Source organism: Lactuca saligna, chromosome 3, assembly GCF_052625555.1.
Source record: "Lactuca saligna cultivar CGN05327 chromosome 3, ASM5262555v1, whole genome shotgun sequence".
NCBI lineage: Eukaryota > Viridiplantae > Streptophyta > Magnoliopsida > Asterales > Asteraceae > Lactuca > Lactuca saligna.
In genome coordinates, this window is record NC_136419.1 from 29,629,800 (window position 1) to 29,650,059 (window position 20,260).

The window sequence follows — 20,260 nt, forward strand, 5'->3', positions numbered from 1 at the left end:
CACGATAATCTTATTCTTCTTTTGTTTTTATTTCGAGTGACTGATTAGACTACTCTTTAAGGTCCTCCATATGCACCAATTCATCATCATCTTCTTCTTATGTATAAATGGCCATGACTTGAACGTTTTTGATTGACTCGATTTTTTGTGAAGGTGAATCTGGTAGCTTTTTCTTGTACAAGCCTTGTTAATTTCCCCACTTGCATACATATACTTAAAATAGATTCTTTTTGTTGTTTAAGTATTACGTCTGTAGCATCATGTCATTTTTCGCTAGCCTCCATGAATCTAAATAACATTGACTCGAGAGCAGATATTTTTTCTGATTAGATTTGTTTAATTTGGTAGAGATCTTGCTTTAGTTGTTGAATTTATTTTGTATCTCGACCTCTCTTGTACTCCAACTCACAATCCCTTGTATAATGGGGTCCCCCACAAGCTTTGTATCTATCTTGAATTGATCCTCCCATATTTGTGATCTTTTCTTCCATTGCACCGAGCTTTGTAATAACTGCACTGATAACATATTGACCTCCATCTTTACTTGATTTTTATTTGGTGACATCCTCCTTTGAGTTGTGATACTCTCTTGAATGCTTAGCGAATTCTAACGCTTTATTTTTTATCGGATCCTTCTTTGTCATGGGCCCTTGCGAGTCTAGAAGTTAGCGAGTGCACACATTGACTCCATCATAAATATTAAAATTTCTTGTTTCACATTGAAGTCATGTTGAGGGCAATGTCATAACAATCTTTTGTAACGCTCCTAAGCTTCATATAGTGACTCCCCTTCTAATTGTTGAAAATTCTAGATATTTCTCTTTAGCTTCGCCGCTTTTGAAGGAGGGGTAAACTAGTTTATGAACTCATTCCTAAAATCAGCCCATGTCTTGATTGCTCCAAAGGGAAGTGATTTTAACCATTCCTTAGCTTCACCCTTCCATGTGACCGACAAAAGTCGAAGCATCACCGCATCTTTACTCACATTTGGTGCATTAAAATAATGTGAAACCTCCACCACCTCTTCTATGTGCTCATAAGCGTCCTCATGCTCCTTTCCATAAAAGGTAGATCTTTTATGATATAAAGAATGTGTCCAGTAAGTTCAAACTTTGTAGTGGTTGGGATTTTTGGTGGATGTAGACCCATTATGTTGTCGTTACTCATATTCCGTTTGTACTTGTCCATTGGCATGGTCATGATGCCATCCATTTTTTTTGCTAAAACAAAACTAAAAAAAAGTGTAAAACGAACAAAAAATAACCAAACTAAAAATTGACTGTAACGTAACCGTGACATTGCCAAGATACCCACAACGTGGTCGCTGATCAGACAAAAAAACAAATATAGAAAAATTAACTTTTTTTGGTTTTTACCCCATAAAAAGGATCGAATAACTAAAAGCAATTAAACTAAAATCGAATAAGTCGTTCCACGGCAACAACACCAAAAACTTGACGTGCACAAAAGTACTTACTAACTTTAAATTTATAAACCTAACTACTCAGCTAAATTATGCACTTATAGGCAGTGTACCTAGTCAGATTATAGATAGTTTGGTTAAATCGTGTGTCGATCACATGTAATGAAATTTAATTAATAAAATAAATACTAAAAGCTAAACTAAGAAAAACAACTAAAAGTGAAGGGTTTTATCTAATTTTACAAGTTCAGAAAAAACTTAAACTAAAATACCTAATTAATTACTAAAGAGACGATTTAAAACCAGGAATAAAAGATACTTTCGTTTAGCTTCGAATCCCTCATGTTTCCTATGGTTGATTTCATGACAATGGATTAATTCCATTGGTTGTGAAATAAAAGTTATCAGTCATCATGGTCAGATTAACTATCATAAGTCAATTTAACAACTTTAACCCCAATGATAACGCAAGTTAAGGACACAAAATTGATTTTAAAGGTAATTTGGACTCCGAATGATATAATCTACATACTACTATTCTTTGGTCAAGTCTAATAATTGAGAACATATTATGATCAAATATTTCTCTCTAACTTAGTTAAGCAACTAACTTATCACCTTTACTAGAATATGGTCAATCTCTAGTTCTAAAAATTTAATGGTCATAAACAACTAAGTAAATCAATTTCATGCAACTAACTGCAGTTTAACTACATAAAACTTAAGACTAGGAAACAAAGATAGAAACTTTTACAAGCTAGGTTTAGATTTATCAAACAATATTTAAAGCAAAAACCAACTTCATCAATCCATCAAACAAGAAATCAACACATAATATCTAGGAGCTCATCTAATCTAAATGAAAGGAATGGTTTTTAGCCCATAATCAAAACTAATGAATGCATAAACAAAAGGTAAACTAAGCTAAACATCATTAAACTAAGCAAACCGAATGTGTAGATGCAAATTCTTTCTCCAATCGACTTCTTAGATTCAAAATCGACCCCAAAGGGTTCTTATAAGGGTTTTTCTCGTAGTACTTCTCCAGAAAGTCACTTCCAAGTCCCCCAATTCGTCATAATGTTCGAATATATATATATATATATATATATATATATATATATATATATACACTTGCCTAAAATCTGGAAACCACATCGTGGTGATGACACCACATCATGGTCCTCGAGCTTATATTATATTCTCCAAGTCAGCGTCAATAATCATGAAGATTCCATTCATTATGTCGTGGTGGGATAACCATGTCGTGGTTATCGAGAATCAGCGTTTTCTCAAAACATAAAAGTTGTTCAAAATTGTGTCTAGTTTTCATATCATTTTGAATCACGCCAATCAGAGTTACGAGTAATGAGATATGATCAAAATACCGACGATGAGTCAAGTTGTCCAACAAATCCTTCTTGTGTCTTCTTCTTGCCTAAGCTCGCATTTTCCTGCGTTCAGCTCCTCGTATGCTTTATTTTCATCCCAAGCATATCTTTGCTGCAACAACACATATTTCAAACATAATAAGTACCTTTTGTTCCATATTAAACATAAATATAGCTAAAAACATTAAGATATAATGTAATATATATATATATATATATATATATATATATATATATATATAAACACATAGAGAGGATTTAATTGAAAAAAAAAGATTAAAAATGAGATAATGAATATGAGCTGCTCATTTCGAATCCACCGCTTAAGCGCTCCAGCGTATCATAAGTGGTTATTCATATATATATATATATGAATATGGTGGCGGTGGATGGTGGCAGTAATGGTGGAGGTTGGTGGCGGAAGGGAAGTGGTGGATTCATATATATATATATATATATATATATATATATATATATATATATATATATATATATATATATATATATATATAATTCATCTTCCACCGCCCTGGTACGCCAGAGCTTTTTGCGGCAAAAAAAAATGTTTGGCTAAAAATGATTCTTCAATTCTCAATCTTTTTATTTTTTAATTGAACTTACCTTTGTGTACATATGTGTGTGTGTGTATATATATACACACACACACATACACACACAGAGTGTGTGTGTGTGCTAGGTTCAAATGTGGATTGATATCTATTGTGCGCACGTGTAGATAATGTTTTCTGTGAGAATGATAAAGAAAATATGTTGTTTAATAATGTGCATATGTTTAATCTTAAATAACTATTTTCATTATCATATATTCTCACTAATTAAATATCCTATAAGGTTATTATGGACTTTTTATTATTTTCATTCTGTTCGAATGTTGTTAAAATGTTTATTGAGTCGTATTCCGTAAGAATGAAAATGAGTGAAAAATGATGCATGAGAACAAAAATGAATCATAATTAGTGAATATGCATGAAAATGACAATAGTTGTGTGAGGTTTAAGGTATTCACATTACTAAACAACTTATTCTCTGAGTAATTCTCATATAATAACACTGTCTACACGTCAATATAATAGTTGTTCGTTCACATTATAATCTAACTATATATATATATATATATATATATATATATATATATATATATATATATATATATATATATATATATATATATATATATATATATATATATATTTGGTCGGGGTCTTTTTTTAATGAGTTAATGATACTTTTGAGAAAAAAATTTAAAGTGGGGATTCTTTTGAATAATTTGAATTGTTTTGAATTCACCATTTATATCTTTGTTATATTCATTTATTATTTTGGATGGGTAGATATATTATAGGTATAAACTCTTTAATTGAATTGGACATTAAAATAGAGATAATAAAGAAATTTTGAGAAAGTTGAGGGAGTTTGAGAATGTTTATGAAAGTTTTGAGGATGCTTGAGAACATTTAGGAAATTTTAAGAAAGTCGAGGGATATGATTTGGGGGTTTTGAAACATTGTTCCATTTTAGACATCAAGTTATACAATATTGTTTGTTTTATTATGTATATATAACTTTTGATGATTTTGTAATTTGTTGATATTTGTAAGAGATATATGTTTGTACATTTGTATATAAACTAGTGTTCATTTATATAATATCTATATAATGTTTAACCCTGAGATTTACTCACTAGGCTTACAAAAACCTAACCGATCACATTGATATATATTTAAGGTTAGTAACAGTTTAATAGTAGATTTAAAGAATGAGAAGTGTATAGACATTTAGAAGACAATTTTTTGTGTATAAGATAATGATTCTTTAAAACATTGTCCGGTGAATGGTAAAAAATATCTCATGTGAATGGTGTTTTAGATTTTGGTTGATATGGACTGAATTTTTGAGATACTTATAAACCGGTTATTTGAAGACATACATGGGTCTACTTTAGGACCACCACAATTTTGAAAAGAGTATCAACTTTAGACTTCCAATCCACCTCTTTAGGGATCATTGATCTTAGATTGGTCCTAGACCAGTCTGGACTATATTTTTTAGACCAGTCTGAATTGGTTTAAATATGCACGTCTAACATATGTTATAGAGTAAACTATGAATTTTTAGGGGTCGTTTGACTTGCACTTACTTGGGCCGGTCAGCCCATTTGATAATGCTACATTTGACTGACTCGGTAAGCTATTACTGACCAAAGCCAGTTACTCGGTCCATCAAAAATAAGGAGTTGACCCAAAACAAAATTTATCCGTTACCTAGTTTGCCCTTTGCCCTAAAAGAAAAAACACTGGAACATAGCAATTGCGCTTTTTACTCGTATAGGTAGGCCTTGTTCTTCTTTCCTTATTTTTTTAATTATTATTTATTTATTTATTTTGAAATCAATTGATGTTTATGAAATCTGATTTCTTTTTCAAATGTACAAAATCAAATGATTTCCGCATGAAATCAGTTTTCCAAACGAATTGTCTATGAACATGATGATGAATGTTATAAACACAAGTTTGTTAAGAATTTTAGATGAATATTTAGAAGATGTATGATGTTTTTCTTTAGGCACATCTATTGTTTGGTGTCATAATCATGGTTAAAGTTCACTTTGTTTGTGTTATATTGCAAGTGCACTTTGTTTCAGGATAATCAAAAAATTTGGACAATGTTTTGAATGTATAAGTTTCTAGAGCAACTTATATCTTATGGATTTTTTGGTTGTATGTTTATATGCATATTTTTTAAAGAATTGTTGTAAATTACATCATTTTGATCATTTTGATTGTTTTTCTAAAAAATTAATGTTATAAATTAAATGGTAAATCATATAGGAATTATTATAAAAAATATTGTTTGAGGGTAATATACTTATTTTGCAGAGTCAGTCATATGCAAAATCAAACAGTAAGTTTCAGTTATAAGCTAACTTAGTAAAAATTTCTAACCTAATCAGTTCCAATGCAACTAGCAACTATCAAACGAAATAAATTGTTTAGGTGTAGGGTATCAAACATAATTAAAAAATGAAAAGAATTTTCTTATCTTGTTGTTGGTAAGCGATGGCCCGAACTAGAAATGGACAATGGTGGACCAACCCAAATGGACAAAAGCCTTTTAGAGTTCATCATATTGGCTTGTGCTGACATACGAGTGGAGATCCCTGGTTCTTAGGACCCATTGACTTAGAGGTGCACACTGCACATACAATCTGGATTTTTCAAGATATGAAATACTGATTATTTATTATATTAGAAAAATATTGTTTTTATCCTATGGTTCATGCAAGAATTTGGAGGCTTTCCAAGGAAGCTTTTAACCACTTAAATGATTACAAATGATTGAAAAACATCATTTAGTAGTTAAAGTACAGTTTTGATTACTTAAATGGTTCAGATAGCTGAAAAAACATGGTAAGTCACGAAGAAGAGATAAATATTTCTTATTATCCTGTTTCTGATCAACCATGAATTTTTGTTAAATTCCTACACTAAAATCAAGTTCGAAATAATACCGCAAAAGTACAACAATATAAGTTTTTTACCTCTCAAAACGGGTTTATCGGAAAATTGATTTCAAAAGGGTTCCGATCTATTTACAATGGATCCTCCATTTTACATCTAAACGTGACTAGGATCCGGTCCAAATATTGTCAAACTGGATTTTATTTCATATTATTTCAAAACCGGATCAAATTAAAGCCAAGGTCTAGGACAAAGGTTGCATTGTGGAGGAAGTTACCGGTTGCTCCTTTGATTGTCGAGCAAAAAAGGCGACATCAAAAATGTTGCAAATATAAATAAGGATGATAAAATAATAGCTACAAATTTTGAACCTCATTTAGAACCAAGAAGTAGAAATACCAAAAAAAAAAAAAAAGGTTGTACCTCTAAGATTTTGATGGGTAAGAGATTATTATAAATGTTGGTGACTTGGTGTTTCTAAAAAATGTAAGATTATGCAACCATAAAATATTTTCGTGCTAATATGATACTAGCCCACGTGATAGATGTTTTTTCATTTAGATTAGAGGTCTTGAATACAAACTTGATGATACAACATGTAACCACTAACAAAACGTTCAAATAAAAATGTTTGTAAAGTTAAAAAGTCAGATACATGAACACACAATAAATACACCACAAATCACACGTTACTTGTTGCCATCAAACACAACCTCCTACAAATAGAAATGTCGTGATCAGAAAGAATACTTAAGTCTATATTATGATTTATGATTATGATATGAAGTGTAAATCAAACACTGTTATGGCTTAGCCAAAATCTAGGCCTTTAATTACGGTTACAACTTGATGGTCTTAGTAACGACAGTTACATGATATGACAAGATAACAACTAGCTAGTATCGTATCTCATAATACAAATATTATTAGATTTTATAGCACATAACTTACACAATTCCGCTAATAAATATATAGGAAATTGTCATTGTTTATGTCGATGCTCTTTTTGGTATACCCACCTGCTATTGAAGGAAAAAATAATAAAAAATTGCCATGCTATATTTGGATTGGTGAAAATATGAAGGTAAGGGAGTCGAGTCTTTATCAAATATTAGATTTCGAGTTTGAGTACAAATATAAGCTCAAAACGACAAAACGTATCATGACTCAAGTTCGAGTTTACAATGCGAATTGATGTTTTCTGAAGCCTTGGTATATGTAAGCATTTAGCCTATTATGAAAGTAAAGTGTGTATATTTTTAGCTTGATCTTGTTTTGACGAGAAAGTTCTAAGGGAGATTTTCGAGTAATTCGAGTCTTTTAATCGAACTCAAGCATACATCAAGATTCAAGAATATCGAAAAGAGCTCAAGTTTCAAGATGTTGCTATTTTTCCATGATCTACAACTCAAAAATTCTTGTCACATGATTAACTTTTTGCTGAAAAAATTCTCAAAGTGTGTTTCAATAATTGAATAACAAATATTGCCCATACAATCATGGTCTTTTAGGTTTGTATAAGAAAAAGTTCACATAAAACAAAAAAAGATCTTTAAATATTTTTTAATCACATACAACCAAAACAAGATTCTCTACAATAAGAAACTACCAATCAAGTTAATAAATAAAAACCAATTTCGTTTAAATTAATCCAAAATACTATTTGTTTCCAATTTTACATTGATTGTGATAATGATGGAATTCATATTGATCTCCTTTCATACCAAATATGCATCCTTTAACACCGCTAATCACGTTACCATCTTCCATTTCCATCAAAACCTTTACAAAATCATTGACCTCGCATGGAAGCTCAATTGGCCCCTCCTTTTTATATCCATATTCACATTCAGCTTCTTCAAGAAACGCTTTAAACTGCGGATGATTCGCATACTCAGTTTTTATCACAAACCTTTGTCTTTGAGGCCCAACATAGACTGAGAAACAACCCTTTGGAGCAATATTAAGCGTTTTTCCTTCTTTTGCATCTATCGGAGGCCATGATCTACTTTTCTTGAGGAAAGGTCGTTTGATCTTAGATGACCTATTAGCTCCACCACTACGAAATGACTTGCATCGTTCCCATGTCTTGGAAATAAGCCCTTTCTTTTCACTACCTTTAATCAAATCCATTCTAACTGATATAAAAAAGTAAATAACACACTAAAAGGAAAAAGGATATGTGTGTTAACCTCTGTCATAAGCCAAATACAACATGATTTTCATCCTGTGGTAACGTATGTTGCTCATCGTTATTCTTTTGGTCGTTTCAACTTCTGAATCTGGAGTGGAACGATAAGTTAAAGAAAGGGAACATAGAAAAGTCTAGAGAGAAGGAGAGAGGTGTGCGAACTCGACCAATGATTGTTGATAAAAAGGAAAAGATCGAGGGAGATGTTTTTATGAAATATGGATCATGGATGTAGCTCTCAATATATAAAACCACTTTTCATGGCATAAATAATTGTTTTAAATATCTAAAAGATGTTCTATCGTCACACTTTATTTGACATGTGATTTAATTAGATTATACATATAAAAAGTCTCTTAATAACAAAGAACAAGCTTTGTCCATATGGTAATAACTATTTGCATGCAAAAAGCAAATTTAGATGAACTTTTACCTGAAAAGAAAACTAGTGTCTTGTTTTATGGATGGAGTATGTTTATTATTCATAAAATTGTAATTTATATTACCAATTTATTAGTCATAATTTGATATATTGTTTTTTATTAATAAAATTATCGCTGGTAATCATTATCAATGAGTATCTTGTGATTTGGTTACTAAAAAACACTAATTCTGTACTATATATAGAACGCATGAGAAATCAAAGATTAAACTCATGAACTCGTATATTGTATGTAGCCTTAGAAAATAGGAAGTGATTCGTACACAACAGTTTTTTGCCGTACACAACAATTTATGCATTATAAAGTTGTACAATACAACACTTTAAAGCACAAATTGTTGTGTATGGAAAAAAAGTGTTGTGTACGAATCAGTTCCCTTAGAAAATAAGACCAAATAATTTAATCCGAATAATCATAAAATTATTATAAAAACATGCAAAAATGATGACAGAATTGGACGTGAATCCGTAGATAACCTTACAGACATATTAGTGAATGTGATGGACTGAACTCATCGGTGATTATAATATCATTAAAACTATACCGACATTCATTTAAGTTACTAGCAACCGACACTCCGCCACTAATTAGTCATATACTTGGTAAAAAGGTTGCTTAAAACTAATTGAATTATAACCTGTCGCTAAGGGCGGCAAAGCATTCAGTGGCTTATTAGTCACTAGTATGTCACTAGCATTCAGTGCTCATCTTTGTTATGGGCTTACTCTTTGGCTTGTCCATGTCATTGGGCCTATTTGACTGTAATACCGTTTCATTAAGGTTTAGTCTGGGGTTTGAAATGTCATTAATCAAACATATTTTAGACCACACATATTAAAAATATCGTAGTTTGAGTATTAAGAATATCATAATTTGAGTAAGTAATGCACATAGTTTAACTTAAGTAGAAGGGATAGTTTAGGGATATCAAAAGGACCAAATGACAAATGACGTAGGTTGTCAAGATCGAGATTTTACATAGAATCGTTTTCAAGATTGCAAATCGAAATTACGATCCTAAGATCTCACAACAAAAGACATAAAAAGGTTCCTGATTCGTATATAACTTTTTTTTCCCTATTTCATGATTAAATAACTCAAAAAGATAAGTGGTCATGTAGTAGTTGATGACATGGTTAAATAACTTTAAAAAATATTAAGACTATTATACAACACTAGCAACTCGTAACCTTCATGTTATTTGATTAAAATTTTTATGATGCTATTTGCTTTAACAATATATATATATATATATATATATATATATATATATATATATATATATATATATATATATAAATTAGTAACAATTTCAACTTTTGAAGTTCAATTAAAAAACATAATTTTTGAAACTCTCAAGGAAAACAACCCAAACATGAAGAAAAAAAAACTATAAATAGCTCAGCTCTATTATTGAGCTTGAATGGTTGAAACAAGAAATAACAATTAGAATTTAAATCTCAAATTCTACCAACGATGAGGGTAAAACGTAAAAGGAGAAAAGGAATTCTAGGGTTGTTGGTCATTTATAGTTTACAACACAATAAAAGAAAGAGACTATTCTCGACTGACCTTTGGGTAAAGAGATCGGCCAACCAGCAAATAGGTAAAGAGAATAAAAATTGTGTTAAAATATGACAATTTTCATGGAGTGGTAGGATCGGATTGAAATCCCATCTCGATCCTTCGATCATATTAGCAATCTTACATACGAAAGGATCATATTGAGATCCGACAAGGTTTTCATAGGTAGGATCGTAGGATTTTACGAACCTACGATCAGGATCCTGATCTTGACAATTTTGATGTAAATAGCCTCCTCATCCTCCTCCTCCTCCCCCCCCCCCCCCCCCCACACCCACACACACACAAACTGAATTCCCCTGCTTCCCCTAAGCTCGAATCCCCTCGGCCCTGAATTTCAAGATCATCCCCACCCCCGCCATTATTTCCACTGAATCCTGCGTTAACCCCGCTAGGCTCAAAATCCTCCATTTATCCCTTTTACCCTACTTTTCACTCGTTTATTCCATTCAGCCTTACATATTACATTAATTATTCAAATAAAAACATATTTTACACAATGACAACTCTAACTTTAATTTTTATTTGTATAAATAAAATAGTTATATATAAAATATTTATTATGTGCCCCCTTGGTATTTGGGATGGAGTTGCACATCCGTACTCCCACCCTAAAAAACCAAATGGGGGTAATACATGTCCCCGTCCCCACCCATAAACCCAAAACATTGTAAAAATAACCCCTGTATAGAAACGAAATGACGATGTTGAGGTCCTACAAGAGTTTTTGACATCCCTAGGCTAGTTATGTGTATACGTGAAAGTATGAGAGACTCAAGTGTAACACCCGACTTTTTAATACACAGTACATCCAAAAAATTTCATTTATTATTTATAAAGAACATATTGGTGTACACTTACATTAACAATCCAGTACAAGTAGTAATCACATGATCTGTTCAAATAAAATTAAATAGAATGAGTCGAGCCGTGTATCACAATCTTTTTTCTTCTTTCCTTGCTTAAATAAATTTTCCTGCAAAACACACACATCAAAAAAGGATAAGCTAAAAAGAGCTTAGTGATTGATCCTTAATTAAATTCAGATAATACTCATAACTCAACTATTTTCTCTAAATACAATAGCAGTGGACTTACAACTAGTCAAGCTGTCGTAAACTTTCACAAGATACTCATATTTCATACTCATTCTTTACACTTCTATACTTATTCTCATTTTATCTCCCCCCTCACCCTCTCTATTTTACACACACACACACACACACACTCTATCTTTCACTATTTCTATACTTATGCTCTATATATATCTATGTATCTATATACTTACTTACTTACTTACTTACTTACTTACTTACTCTCTTTCTCTATCTCTTTTCTCTCTCTCTCTCTCTCTATGTGTGTGTGTGTGTGTATGTGACTCATATTTCATATTCTATCTATTTCTACACTTTTATCTATTTATTTCTTCACATATCTTTACCCCTCTCTCTTTGTGTGTGTGTATATATATATATATCCTAGTTTCTAGATCTCTCTCTCTCTCTCTCTCTCTCTCTCTCTCTCTCTCTTACTCTCTCTACATCTCTATATCTATCACTGTATCTTTATCTCCATATCTCTTTCTATTTCTGCATCTCCATCTCCTTCTCCTTCTCCATCTTTATATCTTTAGCTCTCTCTGTCGCTCGCTCTCTCTCTCTCTCTCTCTCTCTCTCCCTATCTCTCTATCTCTACATTTCTATCTCTCTCTCTCTCTGCCTCTCTATATATCTCCCTCTATCTCTTTTTCTCTCTCTCTCTATTCATCTCTACATCTTTAGCTTTATTTCTCTCTCATTCTCTACATCTCTATATTACAATTATTCTAACTTATTAAATTGTATAACACTAATCGACTATTTATCTAAGAAACTCTCACTCTCCTTAACTCCTATAGTAATATCTAACTACATGTCTCAAACATAGTAATGTAATAACGCATCTTTTAATACTACATTTTATATTTCAAATGTACTCTTTATGAATATTACTTCACTATGTATCTAAATCACACTCTTCTATTTATTCATAGAGTAATAAAATACTATAAGTCTCAATTATCGTAGGCAACTAAAGTTTCAATTATCACAATTATTCAACTCATATAATATTAATAAATAACAATTTAGGTATTATACTCAACCCTGAATATAAATAATAATGATCACATATATAGATATAATAAATCTATAGAGAAGTAAGGTTAATCACTTGGTTAGTCAGTGAAGATTAACTATTTGCAACTTCCCAAAAATAAGACCCGGAATTTTATTATTTTTAAATTAATAAAATGGTAAACCATATCATTGTCAAAATACTAAGGTAATCAAATTTTATCAATACATCATCATTATCATAGTAAATCACAAAATGTGGAATCGAGTGGTGTGTGCTCTGCAGTCATCTCGAGCTCTTCCCTTTGAAACCAGAAGTACCTGAAACATAAACTGAAAACCGTAAGCACAAAGTTTAGCGTGCTCCCTAAATACCACATACCACACATATCAAGCATATAATGCCCCCCCCCCCCCCCCCTAATGAGTGTAACGGGCCCCGCCCACACTCGCATAACGAGCCTCGCCCACTGTATATAATAGGTGCTGCCCAAACTCACATAATGGGCCCCACCCAATGAGTATAACGGGCACCACCTAAACTCACATAGTTGGCCCCATCTAACATACAAATTATAAAAGCATAATAAGATGGTAGGATATAGAATAACCATCGGGCCCTACCCCACAAGCATGCAAGCATATACATATACAAGAGTTATACAGACATCTAGTATCCTAGCATAACTGATCATGGGCCAGCATTGGTGCCTTAGACCCGCTAAAGATTGTGAGGAAACTCACCTCACACTTTTGAATCTTATAGATAAATCTCTGGCTGCTGGCCCGCTAAAATCCCCGCGCTATCAATCACAAAGTAATATCCAATTAATAATTGGATCCTAACTCACACTAAGAGTCTGAACTAGGCTAAAAGACCTTTTTACCCTTTACCCAACTTGGCCCAAGGCCAAGGCCCAATCCAATTGTCCAAAAAGTCCACATTCCAAAATAATCACCCAAAGCCCAAATATGTCCTAAATTTCCAAATTGGGATCAATCCTTTTCACGGGCCTTCATCCATGTGAGCCCAACATGAAACATTAGTCCAAATAAAATCTGGTGCCCAACAAAACTCTAAACACTTAAGTTCAAACATGGCCCAAGACCGAGAGCCCAAAAGTCTGAAGCCCAATCTGATGAGTACGCATGGCGTACTCAGCTCGTACGCTTAGCGTACTCTCTTTAGGGCTTTTAAGCACAATGTACCTGCTTGTACATACAATATACTCCACCAACTTGGCCAACTTCCATTATTCAACTCTTAATCGATTAAGACTTCATCCAACACTCAGATCTGACTTCCTTAAGGTAGTTTATCACGTAAAGTTGCCAACTTTACATGTATGCATGGCTTAATGGGGTTCTAGAGCTCAAAAGAGCTTAATAAATGACTTAACACATGCATGACACTAAAACCACCATAAAGTTTGCACCTTTATGCTTAAGAACCAACCAAAAGGGACCAAAATTGTCTCACTAGAACCAACCAAAAGGGACCAAAATTGTCAAAAACAACCAAGGAGTAGATCTATGAAATGAGTTGACAAGCTATAGGATTTATACCTCACAAGCCACAAAATGGAGGTGCTACAGCTGGATCTCTAAGCTTCTCTCCAAAGGATGAGTCTTCAACCTTCCCCTTCCCCTTTAAGATGCATAAAATACACAACAAAAGCTTCACAAGAACTCAAAAGCACCACACAAAGTCTAAGGGATGAATTTAGGGTATTAGGATATGGAGGCTGGTATAGAAATGACCAAATGAGGCTATCATATGACTTATATAGGGTGCAATCCCTAAAATTAGGGTTTCATACTTGCTCACGTATGCTAAGCGTACTCCAAGTACGTCCAACGCACGTGGATGAGCTCTGCGATCACCATCGGCTAGCACACCCAACACACTCCAGCTTTCTTTAAATTGGCAACTTTACCCCCTAGGGACCAATTCTGCAAAACATTACACATCAATGGTCTAAAATAAAAAGTACTTTGAAACAAGTGCTACAAATATTCCCCACTTAAATTAGATTTTGTTGTCAAAATCATTCCTTGCCATCCCAGGCACGCCAGACAGCCTAAGCAACACAATCACAACCCTGATGCGGACCGAGTAAACAACCATGGGCATATAACAACCTTCCAAATATGCAACCGAATCCAACCTTATTAGGGTTCCCAAAACCTAACACCGAACGAATCCTTCCTCAACCTAAATTTATCCCCCTACAGAATAACCATTTCCACTCAACCCGAAATCTGAAATCTTGAATTGGTATGACTCCCCGACAGACCGCCCATACTGAACCACTGCTAATTCCATTCTAATTGTCTTCCAAACTGACTACCCAAATTCTAATTACCTAATTTTCCCACTAGAAAAATAGAACCACGACCAATCGTTGTTGCTGACAACTTTTCACTTGACCAAAGGGATTAGATATTCCTTCAAGAAAAAGTATCATCCTACTGGTAACGATTCCATGAATATAAAGAACAATGAAAGACAATCTGGGAGTTAAACCTTCTAGTGCTGAATGAGTCACTACTTCCTTAACTGCTGAAGCGATACACTTCTGCTACAATTCTGACATCCATAACTTGCCCGACCCACACACAAGTAGAATCATTCTAAAACATGATCACAAAGGCTTCTTCTACTACCAGAACCAAAAACATCCCTTTTTTTAAACCCTTCAGCTGATGCCCTTGGCATACAGATTCCTTAATTCATATCTTACTGAGATAAAGACCTTGTACATATATACTCGTGATTCCCAACACGAGTTCCCACCAAAAGCCAACTCGGTACATAATTCGTAACCGGAGATCCAAGGATTTACACTTGTATTTCATCCTAATTTTTTTGATTCATGACAACCCTTTACTAAACCTGGATATAAATATTCGCAACCATCACTGAGACTGCCAATCTCACACCTGGTCCAGCCACTAGGTTCCTAAGAGTCCAACTGACAAGGTTACCCTACCCTATGCATCACTCTGCGCCACTTAATGACCATATAACCATTCCTACAACAACCATGATCCAATAATTCGACCCAAACAGTCTCTACCAAGTCCCACCTGTATTGCCATAATCACACAGGCTCACCCACGGGTCTCACCCAGTCTATAACAATGAACGGTCCAGGCCCATGGGTCCCACCCCTATTAGAGCTACACAGGCTAAACCCCGCCTTGGGGCCTAATGGTCATTCTCCTAAAATAGAGAAACGCTCTGCGGAAATCCTGTCCATCTTGCCCAAGGCGCTAACTGATACTCCTTTATACTCATGACCACCTCAATGACAGTCTACCTCAAACTAGTGAATGTTATTATCCTATCGTAGACTTACAACACTTTCATACTATCTTCCAATCCAGTGAATGCTACGGCCATCCCGCAGTCTTACAACATGTCTAGCCCACCATGGTTAACACCCATGGCTTACCACACCTATAACATCTCAACCCCAATCATCTTGAGTCGAACCAGCATCCGAATGAATTCCAATCTGGTGTTCAGGTCATGCTTTGATTATACACACATCTGAGGTGGATATATATAATTTTGGAGGATCCAAGATTTGTGATAAAAAAATTTTGAAATATGTGTTGATAATTGATATTGAAGATTTTTAAGAAAATGGTACATGTGTTTTATTGTGTTTCAAAATGAAAATTTTGGTTTGAAAATTTACGGTGTTACAAGTTGGTATCAGAGCCTTGGTTTGAGGGATTCGGATGCACCTCTGGGTGTGTTTAGACTTAAACTGAGGATTTTAGAAAAATTTTCAAAAGAGATAATTTTTCTAAAATGAGAAAAGAGTTTAAGAGAAAACGAGTTGGAGCAGTGTGTACAATCAGCTAGAGCCCAAACAGTGATTTCCCAAAATACCCTTACTTTTGTGTTATGAGATATTTATGAGATATTTTATTAGAAATACATGCTAGAGAGTAGACTAGGTATTTCATATTCTAGGGCTAGAGTTTCCTGATTTGTGATGCCTTAGCCTAAGAGATGCTTTTGATTGGTGTTATCTGTTATTTTCTCTGAGTGTGTGCTGAGTTCTGAGTCGAGAGATAATCTAGGAAGAGATACCTAGATTAGCATATGAGCATTCTACTAAGAGTGTAGTATGATATTATGATAGATTGATTACTTGTGAATTAGAATCCTAAGAGGAGGAGTTGGGATGACTACAGGTTGGTGTGGAAGGTAGTATTGAGCCCTTGCTACTAAAAACAACGGATCTGTAGGCAGCCCAAGTAAGAATCTTTAGGATGCTAAAGAGCAAGTAGGGGCGAGTGATATAGTGTGAGTATACTTGATCGAGTCTCTGATGATTTTGTGTTGTGTTTCACAGACATCATGGTGGGTACACGCCACAACCCAGAGAGAAGTGGAGTTAGCGATGATTAGATTTGCATGATGATTCATGACTAGGTGTCCGCAGCCATACAGGAGGCTATTTCGGAGATGTTCGGGTCTATTAAGACCACTTTGATCAAGATGTTTGACGAGCGATATGCTACAGTTACTGAGGCGGCTGCTGCTGTAGCCACCGCAACTGTCGCTGCTGCCAGGCCATAAGGAGGTAACTCGTTGCTGTATCGGGAATTCAACAACACGAAGCCACCAGAGTTTGATGGGACTCGGGATCTGATTGCTGCGATGAGATGGATCTTTGACATAGAGGGGTGTTTCTATACTTGTTCATGGCCAGAGCATTTGAGGGTATGGTTCGCGCTGAACCAACTTCGCTTGGGAGCGAAGGACTAGTGGAAGTTTGTGACGACCAGTTTTACTTTTGCAGAGCACACTGCAGTGACATGGGAGAGGTTTACACTGATGTTCCGAGATGAGTATGTTCCCCCGGTGGAGAGGGAACGATTGGTCCAGGAGTTTCCATCTCTCAAGCAGAAGACAATGTCAGTGATAAAGATTATGAGGATGTTTCATGATAGGGCGTTGTTCTGCCCTAAGCACGTGTCTTTTGAGAAGGCACGTATGAGCTGTTATTTAAGCATTATGAGGAGGGATATTCGAGAGTTTTTGGAGAATTCATCTTATCGGACATTTTCTGAGCTTTAGGAAAATTCCAGGAAGAGGGAGATTGAGATGGAGACTCAGGCTAGGGAGGAGGCGGAGTCTCAGGGGAGAGACCGACGGCCAACATTGTTGCAGCTGGCAGCCAAGCGGGCTAAGCCTGCTGACACGAGGATTGGGGGCCAGAAGGGCCTCACTTCTGGTAAGTGCGGCAAGAGTTACAAGGGGTCATGTCGAGCGGGTATTTGCTACAAATGTAGCAAAGAGGGGCATATGGAGAAGGATTGCCCCAAGGGGTTTGCAGTCTGCTTTCACTGCAACCATACCGGCCATTAGAAGGCCGAGTGCCCCCAACTGCTTCAGGGATCAACACAGGGATCTGCACTTGCTGATATACGAGCTACTGAGAGTGGGCCAATGAAGGTCGAGACACCGCGGGTTCGTGGGAGAGCCTTTCAGGTGACTGTGGAGGGGGTCCGCGCAACACCAGATGTCGTGGCTGGTATATGTTCTTTTACTTATTCTATTTTGAGTTACATTGTTCTTATATTGTGTAGTGTATAGGTACTTTTCTTGCGAGTTCTGTACCTGCCTTGGGTTATTTGACTCGGGTGCGAGTCGATCCTTCGTGTCATTAGCATTTTATCGCCACTTCAGTATCCAACGTGAGGCGTTGAGTCGACCTCTATGAGTTTCTATAGCGGATGAACATGCGGTGTTTGCTACTGATGTGATCCACGGATGTGTGCTTGAGATTTTTGGTGTTGAGTTTGCGATTGACCTGTGCTGATCATGTTCTTTAAATAGGGACACACCCCTCATTTAGGGTTTTCTCTCTGAGCGTAGTACACCAGCATACCCTCTGGTACGCCCAGTGTACTAGGTGGCTCCGCATCCAAAATATGCTCATGAGTACGTTGAGTGTACACACACGTACGCCCCGCGTACTCTGTTACCACATTTTCTCAAATAAGGGACCAAACTTGCCAAAACTTCAAACTATCATAGCTTCCTCGTTATAAGCCCGTTTTCAACAAATCCTCACATCTAAAAGAATATGGCGAGAAGCCCTACACTTCTAGTAACTCGTTGCAGTCTCAAGGCTTTCTCATGCCCGGGTTGCAGCCCACGAACCCTAGATCACAGACAATCCGAAACAGGATGTTACAATTCTCCCCCACTTAATTTGATTTCGCCCTCAAAATCCCTCCTTAACAAGTCATAGATCGAACCCAATAGCCTGAGAAGCACCACTGAAAGGATCTCATATTATACAACAATCTCCCTCCAAAGACACCTGAACCCTAACATGAACTCCTAATCCCGAAAAAGGACGGACCCCTCTGCCTCTATGGTACCCATTCTCACTCTCTAGAACTTGAAAACTCTAGTGGTCTGTCTCCTTACTAGACAGCCCCTGAAAGAGATCATCATGTTAATCGCTTTTCGAATAACAGACCCTGAGAAAACACTGCCAGCTCTGATTCTCTTGTTGTGAGTGATGGAAACCAGTCGTTGACCAACAGTTGGCTACCAACTACTCATGCCAGATATACAAATCGATCCAGATCGTAGCTCAAAAGGAACGGAAAGGTGACATCCCACCAAGGACCCACCGCCTGAACAGCTATCAGAACTCGTCTGAAAGAATGAACCTCAAAACTCTGTCCTCAGACACAATAAAGCGATCATGACCGCTTAGAACAATCCTCTGACATCTATAATCATAAGCCCGTATTTCCTCTCAAATGTTCCTTCGATACTGAGCACCAGATCAACTCCCGACCCAACAGTTGAACCTCCAAAGGCTACTCATTGCACACCCAACAAGTCAACCTTATAAATTCATCCTCGTAATAGCTATCTCATCCCATCATGTGACACACGAAGTCACGAAGTTCACCTTACCCTAAGAGAACACTATAATCCCATATGATGTCACCTCATTTCCGACCTCCGTCGTCAACCATTTGCTAGTTTCATGCGCCTCGTGTTTCATCCCAAACCAACGAACTGACCCTCTCGACCTAAGGGCATCAGATGGAACTCACTACCACTCAAAATGATATCTACCAGGACAACTGGAATCTCATCATGACAACCCAATACACCACTAGAGCCATACTCGAAACTCGAGAGGCTGGTTTGACAGTAGAATTGGGACCACTCATCTCCAATCTGATACTCAACTCCCGACCCGTGATCCGTGAACCCACGCGTACATCACTTCTCCAATTCCTTCCAATTATGATAACCCCACCCTAAGTCGGAATATAACGATTCCCGACCATCACAGAGACCACAACCTCTCCCATGTTCCGGCCACTAGGTTCCTAAAGATTCGATGGGTAAGGCTACCCAAGCCTAAGAATTCCTCCGTGCCGTGCTCTGACTAGTGATCATTACTGCTCCCCATAAATTCACAATACTCACTTGCTGTCTAGAGAAAGCTACGGCTCTGCACAAATTCTCAACGATCTTTCTCACTCGTTGGCTAGTGAATGCTACAGCTCCCTGCAGTTTCAAAATACTCTCTCACTGACCAGTAAAAGCTACGGCTCCCCGTAGTTTCATAATAC

At 35.8% G+C, this 20,260-nt stretch overlaps 1 protein-coding gene and 1 non-coding gene across 2 annotated transcripts; one reads left to right on the forward strand and one right to left on the reverse strand.

Moving 5' to 3' along the window:
• Window positions 1-722: 722 nt before the first annotated feature.
• LOC145038185 (small nucleolar RNA R71) lies at window positions 723-829 on the forward strand. Its single transcript, XR_013679248.1, has one exon. It is a non-coding gene; the product is annotated as a small nucleolar RNA R71 (small nucleolar RNA).
• A 6,998-nt stretch (window positions 830-7,827) lies between these two features.
• LOC145034946 (auxin-responsive protein SAUR72-like) lies at window positions 7,828-8,709 on the reverse strand. Its single transcript, XM_078983515.1, has 2 exons — window positions 8,486-8,709; window positions 7,828-8,410 (listed from the first exon to the last, which is right to left on the reverse strand). The coding sequence occupies exons 1-2, from the start codon at window positions 8,541-8,543 to the stop codon at window positions 7,953-7,955; spliced, it is 516 nt and encodes a 171-aa protein (XP_078839641.1). The 5' UTR covers window positions 8,544-8,709; the 3' UTR covers window positions 7,828-7,952.
• Window positions 8,710-20,260: the final 11,551 nt, after the last annotated feature.